This window comes from Ipomoea triloba, chromosome 9, assembly GCF_003576645.1.
Source record: "Ipomoea triloba cultivar NCNSP0323 chromosome 9, ASM357664v1".
Lineage (NCBI taxonomy): Eukaryota > Viridiplantae > Streptophyta > Magnoliopsida > Solanales > Convolvulaceae > Ipomoea > Ipomoea triloba.
In genome coordinates, this window is record NC_044924.1 from 2,859,321 (window position 1) to 2,879,309 (window position 19,989).

Consider the following 19,989-nt stretch of genomic DNA (forward strand, 5'->3'; position numbering starts at 1 on the left):
AAAAAAAAAAAAAAAAAAAAAAAAACTTGTTGGTAGGGGTGAGCAAGATCCAACCCGCCCGACCCAGCGACCGAAATGAAGGCTTCCGACCCATTCCGTATTCGAATGTCTAAATTCGGATCGTCTCATCTCGTTTTTGTTTGTTTGTTTGTTTTTTTTTGGCCATAGAACATTCGGGTAGGGTGGGGTATTTTTCAACCCGACCCGCCAGAATATCCGAAAAATATTAGGGTTAGGATTTAGATGCATTGAATACAACGTCGTTTGGGATTTTTATATATATGTATATGTATATATGTATCCAATGTGCAGCGACTCTATCATTTTTTAGCGCAATCGCATCTTGCATTCACCATTTCTCTCTTCTCTCTGATGTTCTCGACTTCTCTATTCTATATTCTCTATTCTCTCTTCCCTTCATCCTCACTCCCCTGTCCTCACTAGGCTGAGTAGTCTCTCGTGAGTTGACCAATTGATCAGTGGACTGTGGAAGGCGTAGAGGAATAGAGGAAGCTACAGTGCCAAAACCCTAGATATAAATTTGGACGGCAAAAACAACACCGTCGACGAGAGCACTACTCCAGTCTCCGACGAACAATGGCTTGGAGACATGCAACCTATTTGTTCTATTATTTTTTATCTTTTCATTGTATTTTTTTTGGCTAGGTTACTAGGTATTTGAGTCCCTTGTGTATATGCGGGGACGAGTAGTTGATGACGGCGCCAAGGCCCCAAGGTATCCCCTACGAATCTTCGACGACGAAGTCGGTAAGCGACGAGTCTGATGCTCACTTAGAAGTCTTCAAAATAGCGCAAATAAACGCAAAAAAAAAAAATAGAAAAACATCAAAATAGAAAAGAAATTACCAATTTATTGTAGAGTTTCTAAGAGAAAAGTGAAGTTGAGTCGGAGAGATCAGAGTCATTCGAAGTTGGCGACAAACTTGCTCAAGGGAGAAGAGAGAAATAGGGTTTTTCCTATTTCATTTTGACAAAGAAGAGGGTCAAATAATGTTGTTTTGTTGGGGTGAATGCTTAACTAGGATTATATATATATATATACACACACACACACCACATGGCATCCCAATCAGCAAAAACTTGTTGGTAACATGTTAAAAATGCTAATTGCACTTTTTTAACAGGTTCATAAATAAATTTGGAGCTTATTCGAGTTTAATAGCTTAATTACTATCTCTAAAATAGTTCAATAGCCTAATACATTTTCCTTAAAAAATGATAAAAATAATATCGTTTTGAACCAATGTCTGCATTATAATGTGGACCCTAGTTCACTATTGAAATTTTGGGCTACTTTAGTGCGTCTCAATTCGGGCATTTTGTTAACGATTTGGGCCAAAGTGGTAGAACTGCAATTTATGACTAATTACGGGGGTCGAAGTGAAATTAACCATAAATCAAAAATCAAAGTTCATCTACCTTAGCTCGAACTTCGTATTATTACGGTATAAGAACGAGAAACTATAAATACAAGGAAACGCGCACGCGAAAAACGGAAATATTCCTTGCGGATCGGAGAAGATATAACAATACCCCGCCGACTAACCACCGATCCCGGCGGCGTATATGGAGGGAGTAGGGGCCAGATTTGGCCGATCGTCGTCTCGATACGGACCGGCGACGGTTTTCACCGGTCCGGTTCGTAAATGGAAGAGGAAATGGGTCCACGTATCGCCGCCTAGCTCAGGCAACAGCAATCACCAGAGCCATCAGGCACCTACGAATGTTGGAGCTAACGGAAGTAACGGATCTTATCTCTTGCTTCTCAAGTGGACTCCGATTACTCCCAGCCAGAACGGCAATAACGCTAACAATAGCAACGGCGGCGGAGCCGCTGATAAGAATGGGGACTCCAAGAGCTCCGCCAAAGACGACGCCGTTGCTGTAGAGGTGCCATTGAAGCGAAAATTTAAGTATATTCCGGTAATTTTCTGCCAAGCCAGTAGTCAATTTGTTTTTTTTTGGGGTGTCAGTGAAGCAATCTGAATTTTACCATTTATGTAGTATGTATTGCTCCATCTGGTTACGTGTGTTTACGCTTGTGTGTGTATATTTATGCAATGCTGAGATATTCAGAATATTTTGTGTTTATATGTCTACGTCTTTTCACATGGTGGAGTTGACTTGACGGGTGGACGGAATGTTGTTTAATTTTGTGGTGCCAGTCTGTCAGGATCTTTTGTTTGTGGATCTAAAATTGGGATCCTGAGATGGAATAATATGCATATGGTTGTAAAAGTTATGATTTGTTTGGAAGGAAGGTCTACTTGACCTGATGATATTGAGTAACTTGAACAGATGATATAGTAGTTTCTCTCTCTTTTGTTTTTTTTTATATTGTTAGATCTGTTTCTTACTTTGTAGCAGAAGCATTGGCATGATAGATTGATAAGTTCTTTCCTCAAATAGATGTATTTAATACTTGACATATCAATTCAGAGTTTGTGAAAATTCCTCTTAAAAGCATTTTAGGAAAGAGGATTACTTAATAGGTAGGTTTTAATTAGATCTCAGACTTAGGCTTATCCCACCATACTTAACTAACTTAGTTGATCTGTTGGCAGAACTGCCAGTTGTATTAGAGCTATAGATAACTTTATTTATACTTGTTGAAAAGGGGATACCTGACTGCTCTTATCCAAATAGCCTATCTAATCCTTCCCTTAATCCTTAAATAAGAGGGTGTTATGCATTGCTTACTCAGATGGTTCCTGTTCATTCAGTCATAGTTCACCAAGTATCTTTATTAGCAGAGCTAGTTCAGTTGGCATCTTCCCCATTACATTTTTCAAGACTGAGGGGTTTAGACGTTGAGTCAATGCTTTATTGCACTTCTATTGGTAGGGATCTTCCCCTTTGACTAGATGGCCTGAGAAAAATAGTCATCTCCTGCTGTGTTAGAAACTTTTAGCTGCTAGTCATACATGTTAGAATATGCCGGAACTTGAATATAGCTTTGATCTGATTGGATATTATATGAACTTAATTACTGAACTAAAGTAAGATATATTTGTGCAAAGAGGAACACATATTTAGATATAGGTTGTTATTTGGTGAATTGGTTGTCCATCCAGTAAAATTGAATCTTATTTCCTCGAATTTGCAGCTATTCTTTCCTTTACCTCTCTAACAAGTCAAAGATTTGAGGTCAATTCCCTCCATTAACTTTTCTCCTTTCACTCTTGATCTTTCAAACATACATGAAACAAATTAGAAATAGTTTTAGTATGTGAGGGACAATTTAGAAGGTTAGTAGTAGTTGTTGAGTGTGTGTTAGAAGTTACTCCTGGTGTTGCAAAAATTTTTGGAAACTCTTTATGGATGACGGATAATGATGGGATTTGGAGCCTTTATTTGTTTGTTAACTACTTCTTTACAATGGAGTATTACATGCATTGTGCTGATCTGACGCTTGAGCCCCTTTCAGGTGACTGAAAATGTCTCCTAAATCATAATTGATTACTTTACTGTGTCCAAACTTCTATTATCATGGATATACACTTGCCAATTGCCATTGTGAAGGAGATCTTCTTATAATAGTTGAAATTTAAAAACCTTCCAGATTTTGCCATTGGAAGTAAAACTTTCTACTGCTTTCTGTAATGAGAGTTAAGTCTAATTTTTATTTTGCATAGTGTTATTTTCTGTATAGGAATGAATAACATTAAGTGTTAAAATGCTGTGTATTTTTATTTTTCTGAATCACTGCTTAAGTGTAGAGATCACTACACTTTATTGCCAATTGCGTGTGTGTGTGTGTGTGTGTTTTTTTTTTGCTCTTAATTTCATCTTGAATGGTTGAGTAGATTGCTGTGCTTGAAGAGCAAAAATCTTCAGAACTCGAGGATGAAGCCAATCCAATTGAAAGTGAAACAAATGGAGGAAATCCGGCTTCTAAGACTGATGGTTTTCATGAAAAACCAGATATCAATGATGTGCCAATGGAGGATAATCAGGTACATCAGACATCCTTTCCCAATATGAAAATATTGGAATACGGGTAAAAAACAGTAAAAACTTCATTTTGTTTGGTACATCAGAGGAGAACAGGAATTGAACTTGAGATCTCTTATCTAAAATCACATGCTTATGAAATCTACATTTCACTTTTATATTAGTTGAGCTTTAATGATTGTTTTGTATCCATGCAACTGTTGTTCTTGTGCTTTTGAATTTTTTCGTTCTACTATTAGTCTATTACTATATCACTATATGTAAAATTATTCCTCTATTTTACATATTGCGGCTCTTTAGATCAAGAGCACAATTTTTCTATGATTTTGGAACTAGCTCTTCTTGGGCTCTAGATTTAAGCATCTGCTTGTTAATTTAAAGAAACTACCATCTAAACTTTATGTTACGAATTTTAATGTCTCCTATGTATCAGGCTCCTGAGAATGACGTTCCAGAACGACAGGATTTAAATGAAAGCACGTTGGATTTGAGTTTGGGATGAACGTTCACGATCACCACGAGAAAAATTGCTGACATGAAAGCATACCTGACTAAAGAATGTCAGTTAGACAGAGTTGCACTGGTTAAGTCTCCTTGCTGATATCTTCTCAGTAACATGAAAACGCTGTCCTTTGAGAAATGTTATTCGCTTTGGTATTTGTACTTTGCTTCAGATTGTTTAAGCTCTGCGAAACAACTTATGAACTGGCATTGATTTGATTTTTATCTTCTGGTGATTGTAGTTTGTATCAATAGTGTACTGAGAAGTAGAATCACACTTGTTTTTCTTTTCCAAAAATTTTCCAGATTGTTGCGGACTACCTTTATGTATTGGAATATTATTTATATATTGGACTTGGTTTATGTGTTGGGGATTTACATTTGGTGTTTTATATTTTATCCTCAAAGTGACACTATGTTTGAATATTATTTTTTTACGATGGTTTCAAGTTTTTTTTCGTTTGAGTTAGTTAATTATGAGATATTTACCTTTTTGTTTATATTTTAGTAAAACGAGTTATTTTCATTTTTGGTCCTACTGTTATTGCAGCATTGCCAATTTTAATCCACTTCATTCATTTTTGCCACATTGTGACCAGTCTTATTTAGTCATTGCCACTTTTAGTCCATCGTTAAAATTTTCGTCAAATTGCCGTCCAAAATAGGAGTATTTTTTGTCTTTTCATGCTATGGTCATCTCTTTGACCATTTGCAGTGATTTTCCTTACACATTTTCATCTATTGGAGAGGTCTAGCGAATGCCATTTGAGCCACATTACAAAAGTGATTTTCCTTACACATTTTCATCTATTGGAGAGGTCTAGCGAATGCCATTTGAGCCACATTACAAAGTCATGGCTTTCGCCGGACCTCTTCATTGGTTGAAAATCTGTAAGGAAAACCACTACAAAGGGTAAAGGGATGATCAAAGCATGAAAAAATCAAAATACCCCTGTTTTGGACGGTTATTTGACGAAAATTTTAACGGTGGACTAAAAGTGGCAATGACTAAATAAGACTGGCCGCAATGTGGCAAAAATTAATGAAGTGGACTAAAATTGACAATGCCNTCTTTTCATGCTATGGTCATCTCTTTGACCATTTGCAGTGATTTTCCTTACACATTTTCATCTATTGGAGAGGTCTAGCGAATGCCATTTGAGCCACATTACAAAAGTGATTTTCCTTACACATTTTCATCTATTGGAGAGGTCTAGCGAATGCCATTTGAGCCACATTACAAAGTCATGGCTTTCGCCGGACCTCTTCATTGGTTGAAAATCTGTAAGGAAAACCACTACAAAGGGTAAAGGGATGATCAAAGCATGAAAAAATCAAAATACCCCTGTTTTGGACGGTTATTTGACGAAAATTTTAACGGTGGACTAAAAGTGGCAATGACTAAATAAGACTGGCCGCAATGTGGCAAAAATTAATGAAGTGGACTAAAATTGACAATGCCTCAATAACAGTAGGACCAAAAATGAAAATGACTCAGTAAAACATTATGGAGATTTAAATCAATTTACGTTGCCTTTTTTAGTAAAAATTTTAATTAACAAAGACAATTCCATCAATTTAGCTAGATACCTTGAACACAAATTCAAAGTCTTTCTCACTTTCTCGAGGAGGGAAAAAACTAGTGTTGAAGTTGAATTTTTCGTTTTAAACCGATTAACGATCGCAACCGGGATTTCCAGTCTCCAGTCACCTTCCCAAATACAGGCTCATTTTCACATTCGCTGATCCTTCTGGGTTCCTCTTCATTTTTCGCTAATTACATCCGTCAGCCCTAAAGGCTAAAGGAGCAAAGGCGAGTGCATTAGCTCTCTTCTCCTGAGCTATCAGTGGCTTTTTAAGCGGTGAGAGTATAGTATTGCGTTTGCTGCTTTGAGAAATTTCATTATTCAATTGTTGCAAAGTTTAGAATACTTGATTTCTCTTGTTATAGCGTGGTTCTAATTTGTGAATCTGAAAGCTTTTATGCTTCAATTTGTGAAATTTTGCTCCGAAAACAGCTTATAGTCTGTAACTTTCCTTTTGGTCTTCGTTACAGAGCATGATGGACTCACAAAGCCAGAATACTTCGTTACAGAGGCTTCAGAATGTTGAAAAGGTAAAGCATACGATTGAACTGAAGGAGCTATAGGAGTGTATATTGGGTTAATTTTCACTCTGAATGTGTGGATGGTTATAATTAATTGCAGAGGATAGTTAGGGTTTTGGAGCTGGCTGGAGGAGTAATGGATGAATTGGCAAACCCAAGTGGCCCTAGGAAGGAGCTGATTAACAATCAATGCAGCGAGTTCATGCAACTAATTAAGGTTTTAAATTTGTTAATTTACCCTTTCTGAACATGTGTATTTACATGGATCTGAAGAATTATCAGAGAAGTTGTGTTGAATATCACTATTCTTGCTTGGATTTTTTCTTTATGCTGCGTAGAAATTGCTATGGTCATATGGTGTGTTGCAAGTTTGGCTATGAATTTATATTTTCCCCACTTGTTTTTAGACTTTAGACCATATTGAATTCTATAACTTCTCACTGGAGTTGATGACTTTTTTCTCTTTATACAAACTTCACTGATAATTGATTGCAATTGAGCTAACTGATCATTATGTGCTTGTTGGTGTTGACTGTGAATGACAGTATTGTTTGTATGATAGACTTCTAATAATCTGTCTTTCAGTATATTTGATCTTTCATGTTATGATTTACTTGATATTGAGCATTTGAGATAGAACTTTGAGTCTATAATTTAAGGTTGGATTCCATGGTTTCACCTAGTAAATTGAACAAATAGCTGACGTAGTGGCTTTAAAAAAAAATTGATGCAGGATATCCAGGTGACATTGCGAGAAGAAATCAAAAGTGCATGTGAATATCGTCCATTTGAGAAGTGTGACTATGTCCCAAGAATAGCCAGTGAGATCTGCTGTGAGAAACTGGAATACGTCATTTCACAACTGGATGATATGAAGCAGACAATTGATAAATATCACGGTTCAACTTGAAGCTATATCTTCTAAATCTAGTAGGTAAATTACTGTACATATTCCCCCCTTCAGGTAGTCTATACAAGTTTTGCTCTGATGAAATTAACTTTGATTAGTTTTTGGTAAAAAAAAAATTATTGCTTATGCATGTAGACTATGCTGTGTTAGGACCAAAGCGAAGCTTGCATAATATAGCTCTTTCTATACCTTGCATGTTCTGCTGGTAATAGATTCAGGGTGAATAGACTTTAATTTATTCTTGAAGTTGTTTGTGAAACTGTTCACGAATCACATTTACAGAATCAACTAATTCCTACTGGCATTATGATGTGTTGCATGACTTCTGCTTGGCTGCTTGCCATGTGAAATATTCTGACATGTATCTTTTGGATGGAGCATTGTCAAGTTTAGGATGGTTTTGCTGAAGTAATAAATAAAGTAATTGAAATAAAGGGGAAAAAGTTTTGATTTGATCTCTGGTGATTTAACCTAGCAAAAATTGAAGTTATTCTCGAGTACCCACCCCACCCCTGTTCCATCAGCCTTTTGCTTCTGACATTTCTACTCGTCGTCTGTTGCTCCTGCACTAAATTCCAAATAATATCAGTACAAGCAAGAACCCAAAAAGTGAAATGAATGATGAAAAGGGGATTTGAGTTTAGACTAATGTTTTGCTGAAAGCCTACAAAGTTTCATACCGTATGAACAGCGCATTGTTTCAAACATATGACTGTAGTTTGTGCTGTATAATGGTTGTTGCTGTTCACTAGCATTCTGTCCATATTTCTGAATCTTGTTTGTGAACCTTTTCAGGCTTACCAAGCCGCAGTTCCCACTTCCCAGATTATTCAATATGCCATGAGGAATTGCAATGCTTGGAATCTGTATCATGATATTGACTTGGATCTTTATCCAAATCGGAAACAAATTACAGAATCATATTACATTATTGCTATGATTTTGCCTGGTTTTATTATTGTTATCACAGATATTGGACCCCCCCCCCCCCCCCCCCCCCCCNCGGAGAAGATATAACAATACCCCGCCGACTAACCACCGATCCCGGCGGCGTATATGGAGGGAGTAGGGGCCAGATTTGGCCGATCGTCGTCTCGATACGGACCGGCGACGGTTTTCACCGGTCCGGTTCGTAAATGGAAGAGGAAATGGGTCCACGTATCGCCGCCTAGCTCAGGCAACAGCAATCACCAGAGCCATCAGGCACCTACGAATGTTGGAGCTAACGGAAGTAACGGATCTTATCTCTTGCTTCTCAAGTGGACTCCGATTACTCCCAGCCAGAACGGCAATAACGCTAACAATAGCAACGGCGGCGGAGCCGCTGATAAGAATGGGGACTCCAAGAGCTCCGCCAAAGACGACGCCGTTGCTGTAGAGGTGCCATTGAAGCGAAAATTTAAGTATATTCCGGTAATTTTCTGCCAAGCCAGTAGTCAATTTGTTTTTTTTTGGGGTGTCAGTGAAGCAATCTGAATTTTACCATTTATGTAGTATGTATTGCTCCATCTGGTTACGTGTGTTTACGCTTGTGTGTGTATATTTATGCAATGCTGAGATATTCAGAATATTTTGTGTTTATATGTCTACGTCTTTTCACATGGTGGAGTTGACTTGACGGGTGGACGGAATGTTGTTTAATTTTGTGGTGCCAGTCTGTCAGGATCTTTTGTTTGTGGATCTAAAATTGGGATCCTGAGATGGAATAATATGCATATGGTTGTAAAAGTTATGATTTGTTTGGAAGGAAGGTCTACTTGACCTGATGATATTGAGTAACTTGAACAGATGATATAGTAGTTTCTCTCTCTTTTGTTTTTTTTTATATTGTTAGATCTGTTTCTTACTTTGTAGCAGAAGCATTGGCATGATAGATTGATAAGTTCTTTCCTCAAATAGATGTATTTAATACTTGACATATCAATTCAGAGTTTGTGAAAATTCCTCTTAAAAGCATTTTAGGAAAGAGGATTACTTAATAGGTAGGTTTTAATTAGATCTCAGACTTAGGCTTATCCCACCATACTTAACTAACTTAGTTGATCTGTTGGCAGAACTGCCAGTTGTATTAGAGCTATAGATAACTTTATTTATACTTGTTGAAAAGGGGATACCTGACTGCTCTTATCCAAATAGCCTATCTAATCCTTCCCTTAATCCTTAAATAAGAGGGTGTTATGCATTGCTTACTCAGATGGTTCCTGTTCATTCAGTCATAGTTCACCAAGTATCTTTATTAGCAGAGCTAGTTCAGTTGGCATCTTCCCCATTACATTTTTCAAGACTGAGGGGTTTAGACGTTGAGTCAATGCTTTATTGCACTTCTATTGGTAGGGATCTTCCCCTTTGACTAGATGGCCTGAGAAAAATAGTCATCTCCTGCTGTGTTAGAAACTTTTAGCTGCTAGTCATACATGTTAGAATATGCCGGAACTTGAATATAGCTTTGATCTGATTGGATATTATATGAACTTAATTACTGAACTAAAGTAAGATATATTTGTGCAAAGAGGAACACATATTTAGATATAGGTTGTTATTTGGTGAATTGGTTGTCCATCCAGTAAAATTGAATCTTATTTCCTCGAATTTGCAGCTATTCTTTCCTTTACCTCTCTAACAAGTCAAAGATTTGAGGTCAATTCCCTCCATTAACTTTTCTCCTTTCACTCTTGATCTTTCAAACATACATGAAACAAATTAGAAATAGTTTTAGTATGTGAGGGACAATTTAGAAGGTTAGTAGTAGTTGTTGAGTGTGTGTTAGAAGTTACTCCTGGTGTTGCAAAAATTTTTGGAAACTCTTTATGGATGACGGATAATGATGGGATTTGGAGCCTTTATTTGTTTGTTAACTACTTCTTTACAATGGAGTATTACATGCATTGTGCTGATCTGACGCTTGAGCCCCTTTCAGGTGACTGAAAATGTCTCCTAAATCATAATTGATTACTTTACTGTGTCCAAACTTCTATTATCATGGATATACACTTGCCAATTGCCATTGTGAAGGAGATCTTCTTATAATAGTTGAAATTTAAAAACCTTCCAGATTTTGCCATTGGAAGTAAAACTTTCTACTGCTTTCTGTAATGAGAGTTAAGTCTAATTTTTATTTTGCATAGTGTTATTTTCTGTATAGGAATGAATAACATTAAGTGTTAAAATGCTGTGTATTTTTATTTTTCTGAATCACTGCTTAAGTGTAGAGATCACTACACTTTATTGCCAATTGCGTGTGTGTGTGTGTGTGTGTTTTTTTTTTGCTCTTAATTTCATCTTGAATGGTTGAGTAGATTGCTGTGCTTGAAGAGCAAAAATCTTCAGAACTCGAGGATGAAGCCAATCCAATTGAAAGTGAAACAAATGGAGGAAATCCGGCTTCTAAGACTGATGGTTTTCATGAAAAACCAGATATCAATGATGTGCCAATGGAGGATAATCAGGTACATCAGACATCCTTTCCCAATATGAAAATATTGGAATACGGGTAAAAAACAGTAAAAACTTCATTTTGTTTGGTACATCAGAGGAGAACAGGAATTGAACTTGAGATCTCTTATCTAAAATCACATGCTTATGAAATCTACATTTCACTTTTATATTAGTTGAGCTTTAATGATTGTTTTGTATCCATGCAACTGTTGTTCTTGTGCTTTTGAATTTTTTCGTTCTACTATTAGTCTATTACTATATCACTATATGTAAAATTATTCCTCTATTTTACATATTGCGGCTCTTTAGATCAAGAGCACAATTTTTCTATGATTTTGGAACTAGCTCTTCTTGGGCTCTAGATTTAAGCATCTGCTTGTTAATTTAAAGAAACTACCATCTAAACTTTATGTTACGAATTTTAATGTCTCCTATGTATCAGGCTCCTGAGAATGACGTTCCAGAACGACAGGATTTAAATGAAAGCACGTTGGATTTGAGTTTGGGATGAACGTTCACGATCACCACGAGAAAAATTGCTGACATGAAAGCATACCTGACTAAAGAATGTCAGTTAGACAGAGTTGCACTGGTTAAGTCTCCTTGCTGATATCTTCTCAGTAACATGAAAACGCTGTCCTTTGAGAAATGTTATTCGCTTTGGTATTTGTACTTTGCTTCAGATTGTTTAAGCTCTGCGAAACAACTTATGAACTGGCATTGATTTGATTTTTATCTTCTGGTGATTGTAGTTTGTATCAATAGTGTACTGAGAAGTAGAATCACACTTGTTTTTCTTTTCCAAAAATTTTCCAGATTGTTGCGGACTACCTTTATGTATTGGAATATTATTTATATATTGGACTTGGTTTATGTGTTGGGGATTTACATTTGGTGTTTTATATTTTATCCTCAAAGTGACACTATGTTTGAATATTATTTTTTTACGATGGTTTCAAGTTTTTTTTCGTTTGAGTTAGTTAATTATGAGATATTTACCTTTTTGTTTATATTTTAGTAAAACGAGTTATTTTCATTTTTGGTCCTACTGTTATTGCAGCATTGCCAATTTTAATCCACTTCATTCATTTTTGCCACATTGTGACCAGTCTTATTTAGTCATTGCCACTTTTAGTCCATCGTTAAAATTTTCGTCAAATTGCCGTCCAAAATAGGAGTATTTTTTGTCTTTTCATGCTATGGTCATCTCTTTGACCATTTGCAGTGATTTTCCTTACACATTTTCATCTATTGGAGAGGTCTAGCGAATGCCATTTGAGCCACATTACAAAAGTGATTTTCCTTACACATTTTCATCTATTGGAGAGGTCTAGCGAATGCCATTTGAGCCACATTACAAAGTCATGGCTTTCGCCGGACCTCTTCATTGGTTGAAAATCTGTAAGGAAAACCACTACAAAGGGTAAAGGGATGATCAAAGCATGAAAAAATCAAAATACCCCTGTTTTGGACGGTTATTTGACGAAAATTTTAACGGTGGACTAAAAGTGGCAATGACTAAATAAGACTGGCCGCAATGTGGCAAAAATTAATGAAGTGGACTAAAATTGACAATGCCTCAATAACAGTAGGACCAAAAATGAAAATGACTCAGTAAAACATTATGGAGATTTAAATCAATTTACGTTGCCTTTTTTAGTAAAAATTTTAATTAACAAAGACAATTCCATCAATTTAGCTAGATACCTTGAACACAAATTCAAAGTCTTTCTCACTTTCTCGAGGAGGGAAAAAACTAGTGTTGAAGTTGAATTTTTCGTTTTAAACCGATTAACGATCGCAACCGGGATTTCCAGTCTCCAGTCACCTTCCCAAATACAGGCTCATTTTCACATTCGCTGATCCTTCTGGGTTCCTCTTCATTTTTCGCTAATTACATCCGTCAGCCCTAAAGGCTAAAGGAGCAAAGGCGAGTGCATTAGCTCTCTTCTCCTGAGCTATCAGTGGCTTTTTAAGCGGTGAGAGTATAGTATTGCGTTTGCTGCTTTGAGAAATTTCATTATTCAATTGTTGCAAAGTTTAGAATACTTGATTTCTCTTGTTATAGCGTGGTTCTAATTTGTGAATCTGAAAGCTTTTATGCTTCAATTTGTGAAATTTTGCTCCGAAAACAGCTTATAGTCTGTAACTTTCCTTTTGGTCTTCGTTACAGAGCATGATGGACTCACAAAGCCAGAATACTTCGTTACAGAGGCTTCAGAATGTTGAAAAGGTAAAGCATACGATTGAACTGAAGGAGCTATAGGAGTGTATATTGGGTTAATTTTCACTCTGAATGTGTGGATGGTTATAATTAATTGCAGAGGATAGTTAGGGTTTTGGAGCTGGCTGGAGGAGTAATGGATGAATTGGCAAACCCAAGTGGCCCTAGGAAGGAGCTGATTAACAATCAATGCAGCGAGTTCATGCAACTAATTAAGGTTTTAAATTTGTTAATTTACCCTTTCTGAACATGTGTATTTACATGGATCTGAAGAATTATCAGAGAAGTTGTGTTGAATATCACTATTCTTGCTTGGATTTTTTCTTTATGCTGCGTAGAAATTGCTATGGTCATATGGTGTGTTGCAAGTTTGGCTATGAATTTATATTTTCCCCACTTGTTTTTAGACTTTAGACCATATTGAATTCTATAACTTCTCACTGGAGTTGATGACTTTTTTCTCTTTATACAAACTTCACTGATAATTGATTGCAATTGAGCTAACTGATCATTATGTGCTTGTTGGTGTTGACTGTGAATGACAGTATTGTTTGTATGATAGACTTCTAATAATCTGTCTTTCAGTATATTTGATCTTTCATGTTATGATTTACTTGATATTGAGCATTTGAGATAGAACTTTGAGTCTATAATTTAAGGTTGGATTCCATGGTTTCACCTAGTAAATTGAACAAATAGCTGACGTAGTGGCTTTAAAAAAAAATTGATGCAGGATATCCAGGTGACATTGCGAGAAGAAATCAAAAGTGCATGTGAATATCGTCCATTTGAGAAGTGTGACTATGTCCCAAGAATAGCCAGTGAGATCTGCTGTGAGAAACTGGAATACGTCATTTCACAACTGGATGATATGAAGCAGACAATTGATAAATATCACGGTTCAACTTGAAGCTATATCTTCTAAATCTAGTAGGTAAATTACTGTACATATTCCCCCCTTCAGGTAGTCTATACAAGTTTTGCTCTGATGAAATTAACTTTGATTAGTTTTTGGTAAAAAAAAAATTATTGCTTATGCATGTAGACTATGCTGTGTTAGGACCAAAGCGAAGCTTGCATAATATAGCTCTTTCTATACCTTGCATGTTCTGCTGGTAATAGATTCAGGGTGAATAGACTTTAATTTATTCTTGAAGTTGTTTGTGAAACTGTTCACGAATCACATTTACAGAATCAACTAATTCCTACTGGCATTATGATGTGTTGCATGACTTCTGCTTGGCTGCTTGCCATGTGAAATATTCTGACATGTATCTTTTGGATGGAGCATTGTCAAGTTTAGGATGGTTTTGCTGAAGTAATAAATAAAGTAATTGAAATAAAGGGGAAAAAGTTTTGATTTGATCTCTGGTGATTTAACCTAGCAAAAATTGAAGTTATTCTCGAGTACCCACCCCACCCCTGTTCCATCAGCCTTTTGCTTCTGACATTTCTACTCGTCGTCTGTTGCTCCTGCACTAAATTCCAAATAATATCAGTACAAGCAAGAACCCAAAAAGTGAAATGAATGATGAAAAGGGGATTTGAGTTTAGACTAATGTTTTGCTGAAAGCCTACAAAGTTTCATACCGTATGAACAGCGCATTGTTTCAAACATATGACTGTAGTTTGTGCTGTATAATGGTTGTTGCTGTTCACTAGCATTCTGTCCATATTTCTGAATCTTGTTTGTGAACCTTTTCAGGCTTACCAAGCCGCAGTTCCCACTTCCCAGATTATTCAATATGCCATGAGGAATTGCAATGCTTGGAATCTGTATCATGATATTGACTTGGATCTTTATCCAAATCGGAAACAAATTACAGAATCATATTACATTATTGCTATGATTTTGCCTGGTTTTATTATTGTTATCACAGATATTGGGCCCCCCCCCCCCCCTGTTCTTTATCCTCAGTGAAGAAAGCAACTTGCTAACCATTAAAAAAAGTGGTGTTTACTGTGTCCAGGTGAAGGATGTCTTCAAAGCCTCCTCTGATTTACATAAATTTTAGTCCACTGTCAGGTCATATCCTTTTACAATCAACTTTAGCATGCATAATTAGTAATTATATCATATGATTATATTCCTTGTGATTTTGAATCATTACCACATATGTCATCAAAACTCTACACTTTGATTGTGGATTTATAAAGTTTTAACCATTTGGGTCCAGTCTCTGTATGTGGCCTATCTAAAGTTCAAAAAGCTCACCTAATGGCCCAGCAATGGACAGTAGGACCCATTTAGGCTTCAGACATCCAAACTAAAAAATAAATAAAATAAAAAAAATTGCACACCAATCCTAAAAGCTCTATTGCCGTACTTTTAAGTTATGATAAATTATGTAAATTATAAGATATATCTCAAAGTGTTATAAGGTTTACAAATTCATCAAAATACTTCTCAAAAGTGTGTATTAGATGAATCTTGTTCATGTATAAAAATTCACAAACTTGATAAACACTAAAAAAAATATTAACAAAAATTAGACTCGTAACCTTTAAATGGGCAAATATCATGCTTCACTAATGAAAAAATCTATATCCACTATTCGAGCATAATCGATCGATTTTCCTAAAAATTAAATTTATAATTACTAAATCAAAACCAACTTAACTGGTTGTCCATTGGAGAGTGTATATAGTTGTGGATAAGGCATTAGGGGATTGGAGCAATAGATACAGACATACAGTACAGTATGGCCAATGTCATATTACTGTACTTCTGTACTCTGTGACCACATCAATTTACTTTGCATTTATGCTGACGATGACCCAAACTGTGCAACATGCACCGCGTCACACCCGAACCTTCCCCTAAACAAAGCCACAGACATTTAGCCATTTACTACTCCCAAAAATATGTCACCAACTCCATTGTCCATTCCCCCTCTTCCTTTCTTCCCCAAACAACACCTTATCAAATCCTCAAACCTCCATAGCCAAACCCTCAAAGAACCTTCATTTCATTATCTCTCCTCATCCCCCATGAAGAAGCTCTACAGAAAAGGCACAGTTTTCCCATCTCCCCCGCTGGTTTCAGACCAGCTAGCTTTCTTGCCAGCCGCAATCTTCACCCTCACAGCAGCCCTCTCCCAAGAAGATAAACAAGTCTTGGCTTATCTCCTTTCTTGCCCTTCTGGAAACTTCTCAACCACCCACAAAAACTCCTCCCCCTCCGGCAAGGGCGGCGGCGGCGCTGACCATCCGCCGTCATTCAACTGTTTCTGCTTTAACTGCTACCGGAGTTACTGGGCCCGGTGGGACTCTTCCCCTAACCGTCAACTCATAGATGAGATCATAGAGGCCTATGAAGATGGGTTGCAGAGCAAGAAAGAGAAGAGCAAGAGAGAAAGAAGGAAGAGTAATAAAGGGTCTTGTAGTAATAAGGATGAGCTGAGAAAGTCTGAGGTGGTGATGGGTTTGAATAAGGATGATTCCGGTGAGGCTGACGAGGCGGCGGCGCTGCCCAGTCACGGCGGCGGCGAGGGAGAGGAGGAGGGAAGTGAAAAAGGGTCGGTGAGGAGGCTTGTGAGTTTTCTTGGAGAGAAAATTTGGAGTGTTTGGACCTGAGAATTAAAAAGGTTGGTTAAGCTTCTTCAATTCTTCTACTATCTTTATCTTCTGTATTTCTGTGCTGCAAAATCTGTAAAGTAGCCTCTCTTCCCAGTGTAAAATATGGCTGGTTTTGAATGAACACATGAGATTGTTCATATCTTCAACCCCTGTTTGATTGCAGAAGCAAAAGAAGTTAATTTTCTGGAATTCTTCTAGTATTTTTGGTAAATCCCCTGCTAACATTATTGTTAACCAATGTCTGATGATGTTTCTTGCTATGTTTTCTGCATTTCTCTTCAACATATGAGCATGAAATCATCTGTGTGTGATTCTCTCTTTCTCTGCTCCATTAAAACTCAAAAAAAAAAAGAAAAAAAAAAGGGACAGATAAAACTTATCAGAACATAATCATGGAGCAATGGTTTAGTTTGTCTCTTAGACTCTACCTAGAAGTTGATGGTGTCCAAATTTTTATTCAAGAATGGTGTAAAATGTGCCAATGGTGAAATTTGTCACAGAGATCAAAGATTGAGTCTCATTAACCAGAGCCCGGGAGTAACTTTTCAAAAATAAGGGACACCTTACTTGTAGTGAGCATTATGTTTACTCCACCACAATTTGTAGGGTCGGGGTGTGGGGAGTCTGGGTGGACAATTTCATCTTTTGTCACAAGAATAGTGTAAAATGTGCAACAAGAAAGCTTGCACTTGCTATTTAAAAGTGCATTTTAGGTGAAACTGGTTGGTATTCTTAGTTAGGTAAATTAGTTTAGATTGTCGTTAGAAGGTAAATAAATAATTTTCATTCTGAGTTAAAGTTGAAACTTTATAAGTTCTAATTGAATTGGGATGTGGCTGCTGGTCATTCTTGAAATTAACAGTATTGTGCAGTAAAAAGGATTTGCCTATTCTGGGATTAACCCATGTCCTGTCAGTGGGTGAAAGCTGTGAATGAGCACAAAAGGACTGCATAAATTTGTCCAAGTGAGCAGGGATTGGTGAGCAGGCAAGGATGGATGGGTGATGGGTCTGCCATTTTTGGAGTGTATTCCTCTCAACAGTGTTAGCTTAAAAAGTTAGAATTTGGGCAGTTAAAGTAGTTCAGTGATAGATAGGTAATATGCCAACTACTTAGTTGAATTCTTTGATTGTGAAACGTGGTAGGGATTGGTGGTGGAATATGTCTTAGATAGAAAGATGCCAATTGGGGAAAATCAGATCATTTTGTTTAATATATGTGCTAATATATGTGCAATCCAATTATCAGATTAATCCTAAATTCATATAAGCTTTAAAAAGTAATAACAAAACTTGACAAAAAAGTCTATTTACAAACAATTAAAAGAATAGAATAGAATGGCAAAAAAAAGGTTACTTTCTTATATTTTAACGAGGAAATGTGTCTTTTTTTAATATTTATGTTGTGAAAGTAATTAAGTTAATTTAAAAGCGGTAAAAATGGGTATGATTCGGCGGAAATGGGATGCGATTAACGAGGTCGGCAAAAGTAGGGTTCGATTAAAGCGAAAAGACATAAAAACAAAGGCCCACCTGCGGACCCGACACCCAAACTCCCTTTTGTTATTCCCTTATGTTTCAACAGAATCTTTACATTATTATTATTTAATATACTATGCTCCATGCATTTCACTCATTAAAGTAAATTTGGACATTGCTTCATGTCTATTTCTTCAATTATTTAATTCAATTATTAGTACTGTATTATTTACATAGAGTCAAGTTGTACCTTAACTTTGTAGTATCCAACCTATACCTTAGATTCGATCCTAAGAAAGTTACAATGAGTCAATATCTCACCACCAGAATTTAATTTTATGGCTTTCTCTCAAAGAGAGTTACAGAAGTGTTATTTGAGCACAATGTGCTTGGCGGCACAATTTTATTAATTGTTATCATTTCTAGTTTAAAGAATCTTGAGTCTATGTTGAAGGATTTGTCCAACAACAATTTGATAAATATCATACATCTACAAAACCCGTTCATGTTGAACTGTTGAAGGGAGACAATGAGACATTAAAGACACATATGGAAAATTAAAAATAAAAAAAAATAGAAAACCTTTTTGAATAATCACTACTACAGCCCACTATGCACATCATACATGCAAGTAAGCAACCTTTAAAAACTAATAGAAACACATATATCAAACCGGCCCTCTATAGTTTATATAAATTCTAACGTAATACCAAACAATATTTTTATGTGGTGGTGGAAAAACTCAAAAAAGTCATAATTTTTTATCTCATGTTATCGAATAATAATTGTAAATTTCTCTCGTAATTAAAACAAAAACATAATACTCAATAACTTTTAACCATTAAAAAAAACACTATAATATTTTATAATCTCTTTGGTAGAGTCGGTAAAAGAGTCATGTTTAGTTCTCGGTGGTTGGGGGCCTCTAAGAGCCAAGTCCAGCATTTAGCCTGTCTCGAATAATGTGATAACGGTCTATAAGTAATGAAATATATTGTGTCTTATAACTTTTGACGTGAATGGTAAACGCTTTATCTTAACAAGTGGTATCATGTCAACTTTTGGCGTGAGGGCTAAACGTTTGATCCTAATATAATCAATTACAGAGTAGTGTATTTCCTAATCAGAAATTCAGAGTACATTTTGAATTCTTCTAACTCGTCACCAAAAGACTAAAGAAGTATCATATGATATAGAAAGATAACAGAAATATATGTGATTCAATCATATCAAAGAGAGGACAGTTCTTTCATTGTGGGATGCAACAACGTAATCTTGTAAAGGATAACACATATTAAAAAGTCTTTCAATAGATTTTTTTTCATGATTATTATAGTCAAACTCGTTGTGTCATATGCACACAAAATTACAAATAAAGTTTAGAAATCATTATTTTGTGAATGATTTAATTTAATTACTTTGACAGCTAGATTCAGACGTGATATATACCACTTAAATTCTTACGAAATTGTCTAAGTGCGTTTAAACTAATAGGTGAGTAGATGAAATTAAAGTGTCAAATTTAGTATAGTCCATTAATGTTAATCAACATAATTTATTGGCATGCAAACAATTAAGTCTGAAGTTGATGCAACTACTACTACTTGGCTTTTTGTTGACACCATAATCTAAAGATCTGAAAATGACTGATGACTTTTCAGTGCTTCTTGGCGAAGGAAACCGATATATGCAAACCTGTGTACTTGGGCGGGCAGACATAATGTATTTTTTAAAATTATTTTTTTTATTTTTGGGTGAGGCTATTAATTGATGGGTGTAC

At 36.1% G+C, this 19,989-nt stretch overlaps 5 protein-coding genes across 5 annotated transcripts; all 5 read left to right on the forward strand.

The window, feature by feature from the left end:
- The first annotated feature begins 1,468 nt into the window (after positions 1 to 1,468).
- On the forward strand, positions 1,469 to 11,816 carry LOC116029354 (putative mediator of RNA polymerase II transcription subunit 26). The gene is made up of 4 exons (XM_031271321.1): positions 1,469 to 1,542; positions 8,505 to 8,906; positions 10,790 to 10,939; positions 11,371 to 11,816. The coding sequence occupies exons 2-4, from the start codon at positions 8,550 to 8,552 to the stop codon at positions 11,437 to 11,439; spliced, it is 576 nt and encodes a 191-aa protein (XP_031127181.1). The 5' UTR covers positions 1,469 to 1,542; positions 8,505 to 8,549; the 3' UTR covers positions 11,440 to 11,816.
- On the forward strand, positions 1,477 to 4,854 carry LOC116029355 (putative mediator of RNA polymerase II transcription subunit 26). The gene is made up of 3 exons (XM_031271322.1): positions 1,477 to 1,944; positions 3,828 to 3,977; positions 4,409 to 4,854. Exons 1-3 carry the CDS (start codon positions 1,588 to 1,590, stop codon positions 4,475 to 4,477), a joined length of 576 nt encoding a protein of 191 aa, XP_031127182.1. The 5' UTR covers positions 1,477 to 1,587; the 3' UTR covers positions 4,478 to 4,854.
- LOC116029356 (mediator of RNA polymerase II transcription subunit 11-like) lies at positions 6,181 to 8,462 on the forward strand. Its single transcript, XM_031271323.1, has 5 exons — positions 6,181 to 6,338; positions 6,533 to 6,592; positions 6,684 to 6,800; positions 7,317 to 7,517; positions 8,289 to 8,462. The coding sequence occupies exons 2-4, from the start codon at positions 6,536 to 6,538 to the stop codon at positions 7,491 to 7,493; spliced, it is 351 nt and encodes a 116-aa protein (XP_031127183.1). The 5' UTR covers positions 6,181 to 6,338; positions 6,533 to 6,535; the 3' UTR covers positions 7,494 to 7,517; positions 8,289 to 8,462.
- Positions 11,817 to 12,749: 933 nt separating the features above from the next.
- On the forward strand, positions 12,750 to 15,224 carry LOC116030394 (mediator of RNA polymerase II transcription subunit 11-like). Its single transcript, XM_031272630.1, has 5 exons — positions 12,750 to 12,907; positions 13,102 to 13,161; positions 13,253 to 13,369; positions 13,886 to 14,086; positions 14,858 to 15,224. Exons 2-4 carry the CDS (start codon positions 13,105 to 13,107, stop codon positions 14,060 to 14,062), a joined length of 351 nt encoding a protein of 116 aa, XP_031128490.1. The 5' UTR covers positions 12,750 to 12,907; positions 13,102 to 13,104; the 3' UTR covers positions 14,063 to 14,086; positions 14,858 to 15,224.
- A 757-nt stretch (positions 15,225 to 15,981) lies between these two features.
- LOC116028918 lies at positions 15,982 to 16,942 on the forward strand. Its single transcript, XM_031270774.1, has one exon. It carries the CDS (start codon positions 16,018 to 16,020, stop codon positions 16,726 to 16,728), a length of 711 nt encoding a protein of 236 aa, XP_031126634.1. The 5' UTR covers positions 15,982 to 16,017; the 3' UTR covers positions 16,729 to 16,942.
- The last annotated feature ends 3,047 nt before the right edge of the window (positions 16,943 to 19,989 follow it).

Coding starts and splice junctions, on each gene's coding strand:
- LOC116028918 (XM_031270774.1), top strand. CDS start 16,018: ATGTCACCAACTCCATTGTCCATTCCCCCTCTTCCTTTCTTCCCCAAA.
- LOC116029354 (XM_031271321.1), top strand. CDS start 8,550: ATGGAGGGAGTAGGGGCCAGATTTGGCCGATCGTCGTCTCGATACGGA. Junction 8,907..10,789: donor GAAAATTTAAGTATATTCCG/GTAATTTTCTGC, acceptor ATGGTTGAGTAG/ATTGCTGTGCTTGAAGAGCA. Junction 10,940..11,370: donor TGCCAATGGAGGATAATCAG/GTACATCAGACA, acceptor CCTATGTATCAG/GCTCCTGAGAATGACGTTCC.
- LOC116029355 (XM_031271322.1), top strand. CDS start 1,588: ATGGAGGGAGTAGGGGCCAGATTTGGCCGATCGTCGTCTCGATACGGA. Junction 1,945..3,827: donor GAAAATTTAAGTATATTCCG/GTAATTTTCTGC, acceptor ATGGTTGAGTAG/ATTGCTGTGCTTGAAGAGCA. Junction 3,978..4,408: donor TGCCAATGGAGGATAATCAG/GTACATCAGACA, acceptor CCTATGTATCAG/GCTCCTGAGAATGACGTTCC.
- LOC116030394 (XM_031272630.1), top strand. CDS start 13,105: ATGATGGACTCACAAAGCCAGAATACTTCGTTACAGAGGCTTCAGAAT. Junction 13,162..13,252: donor GGCTTCAGAATGTTGAAAAG/GTAAAGCATACG, acceptor AATTAATTGCAG/AGGATAGTTAGGGTTTTGGA. Junction 13,370..13,885: donor AGTTCATGCAACTAATTAAG/GTTTTAAATTTG, acceptor AAATTGATGCAG/GATATCCAGGTGACATTGCG.
- LOC116029356 (XM_031271323.1), top strand. CDS start 6,536: ATGATGGACTCACAAAGCCAGAATACTTCGTTACAGAGGCTTCAGAAT. Junction 6,593..6,683: donor GGCTTCAGAATGTTGAAAAG/GTAAAGCATACG, acceptor AATTAATTGCAG/AGGATAGTTAGGGTTTTGGA. Junction 6,801..7,316: donor AGTTCATGCAACTAATTAAG/GTTTTAAATTTG, acceptor AAATTGATGCAG/GATATCCAGGTGACATTGCG.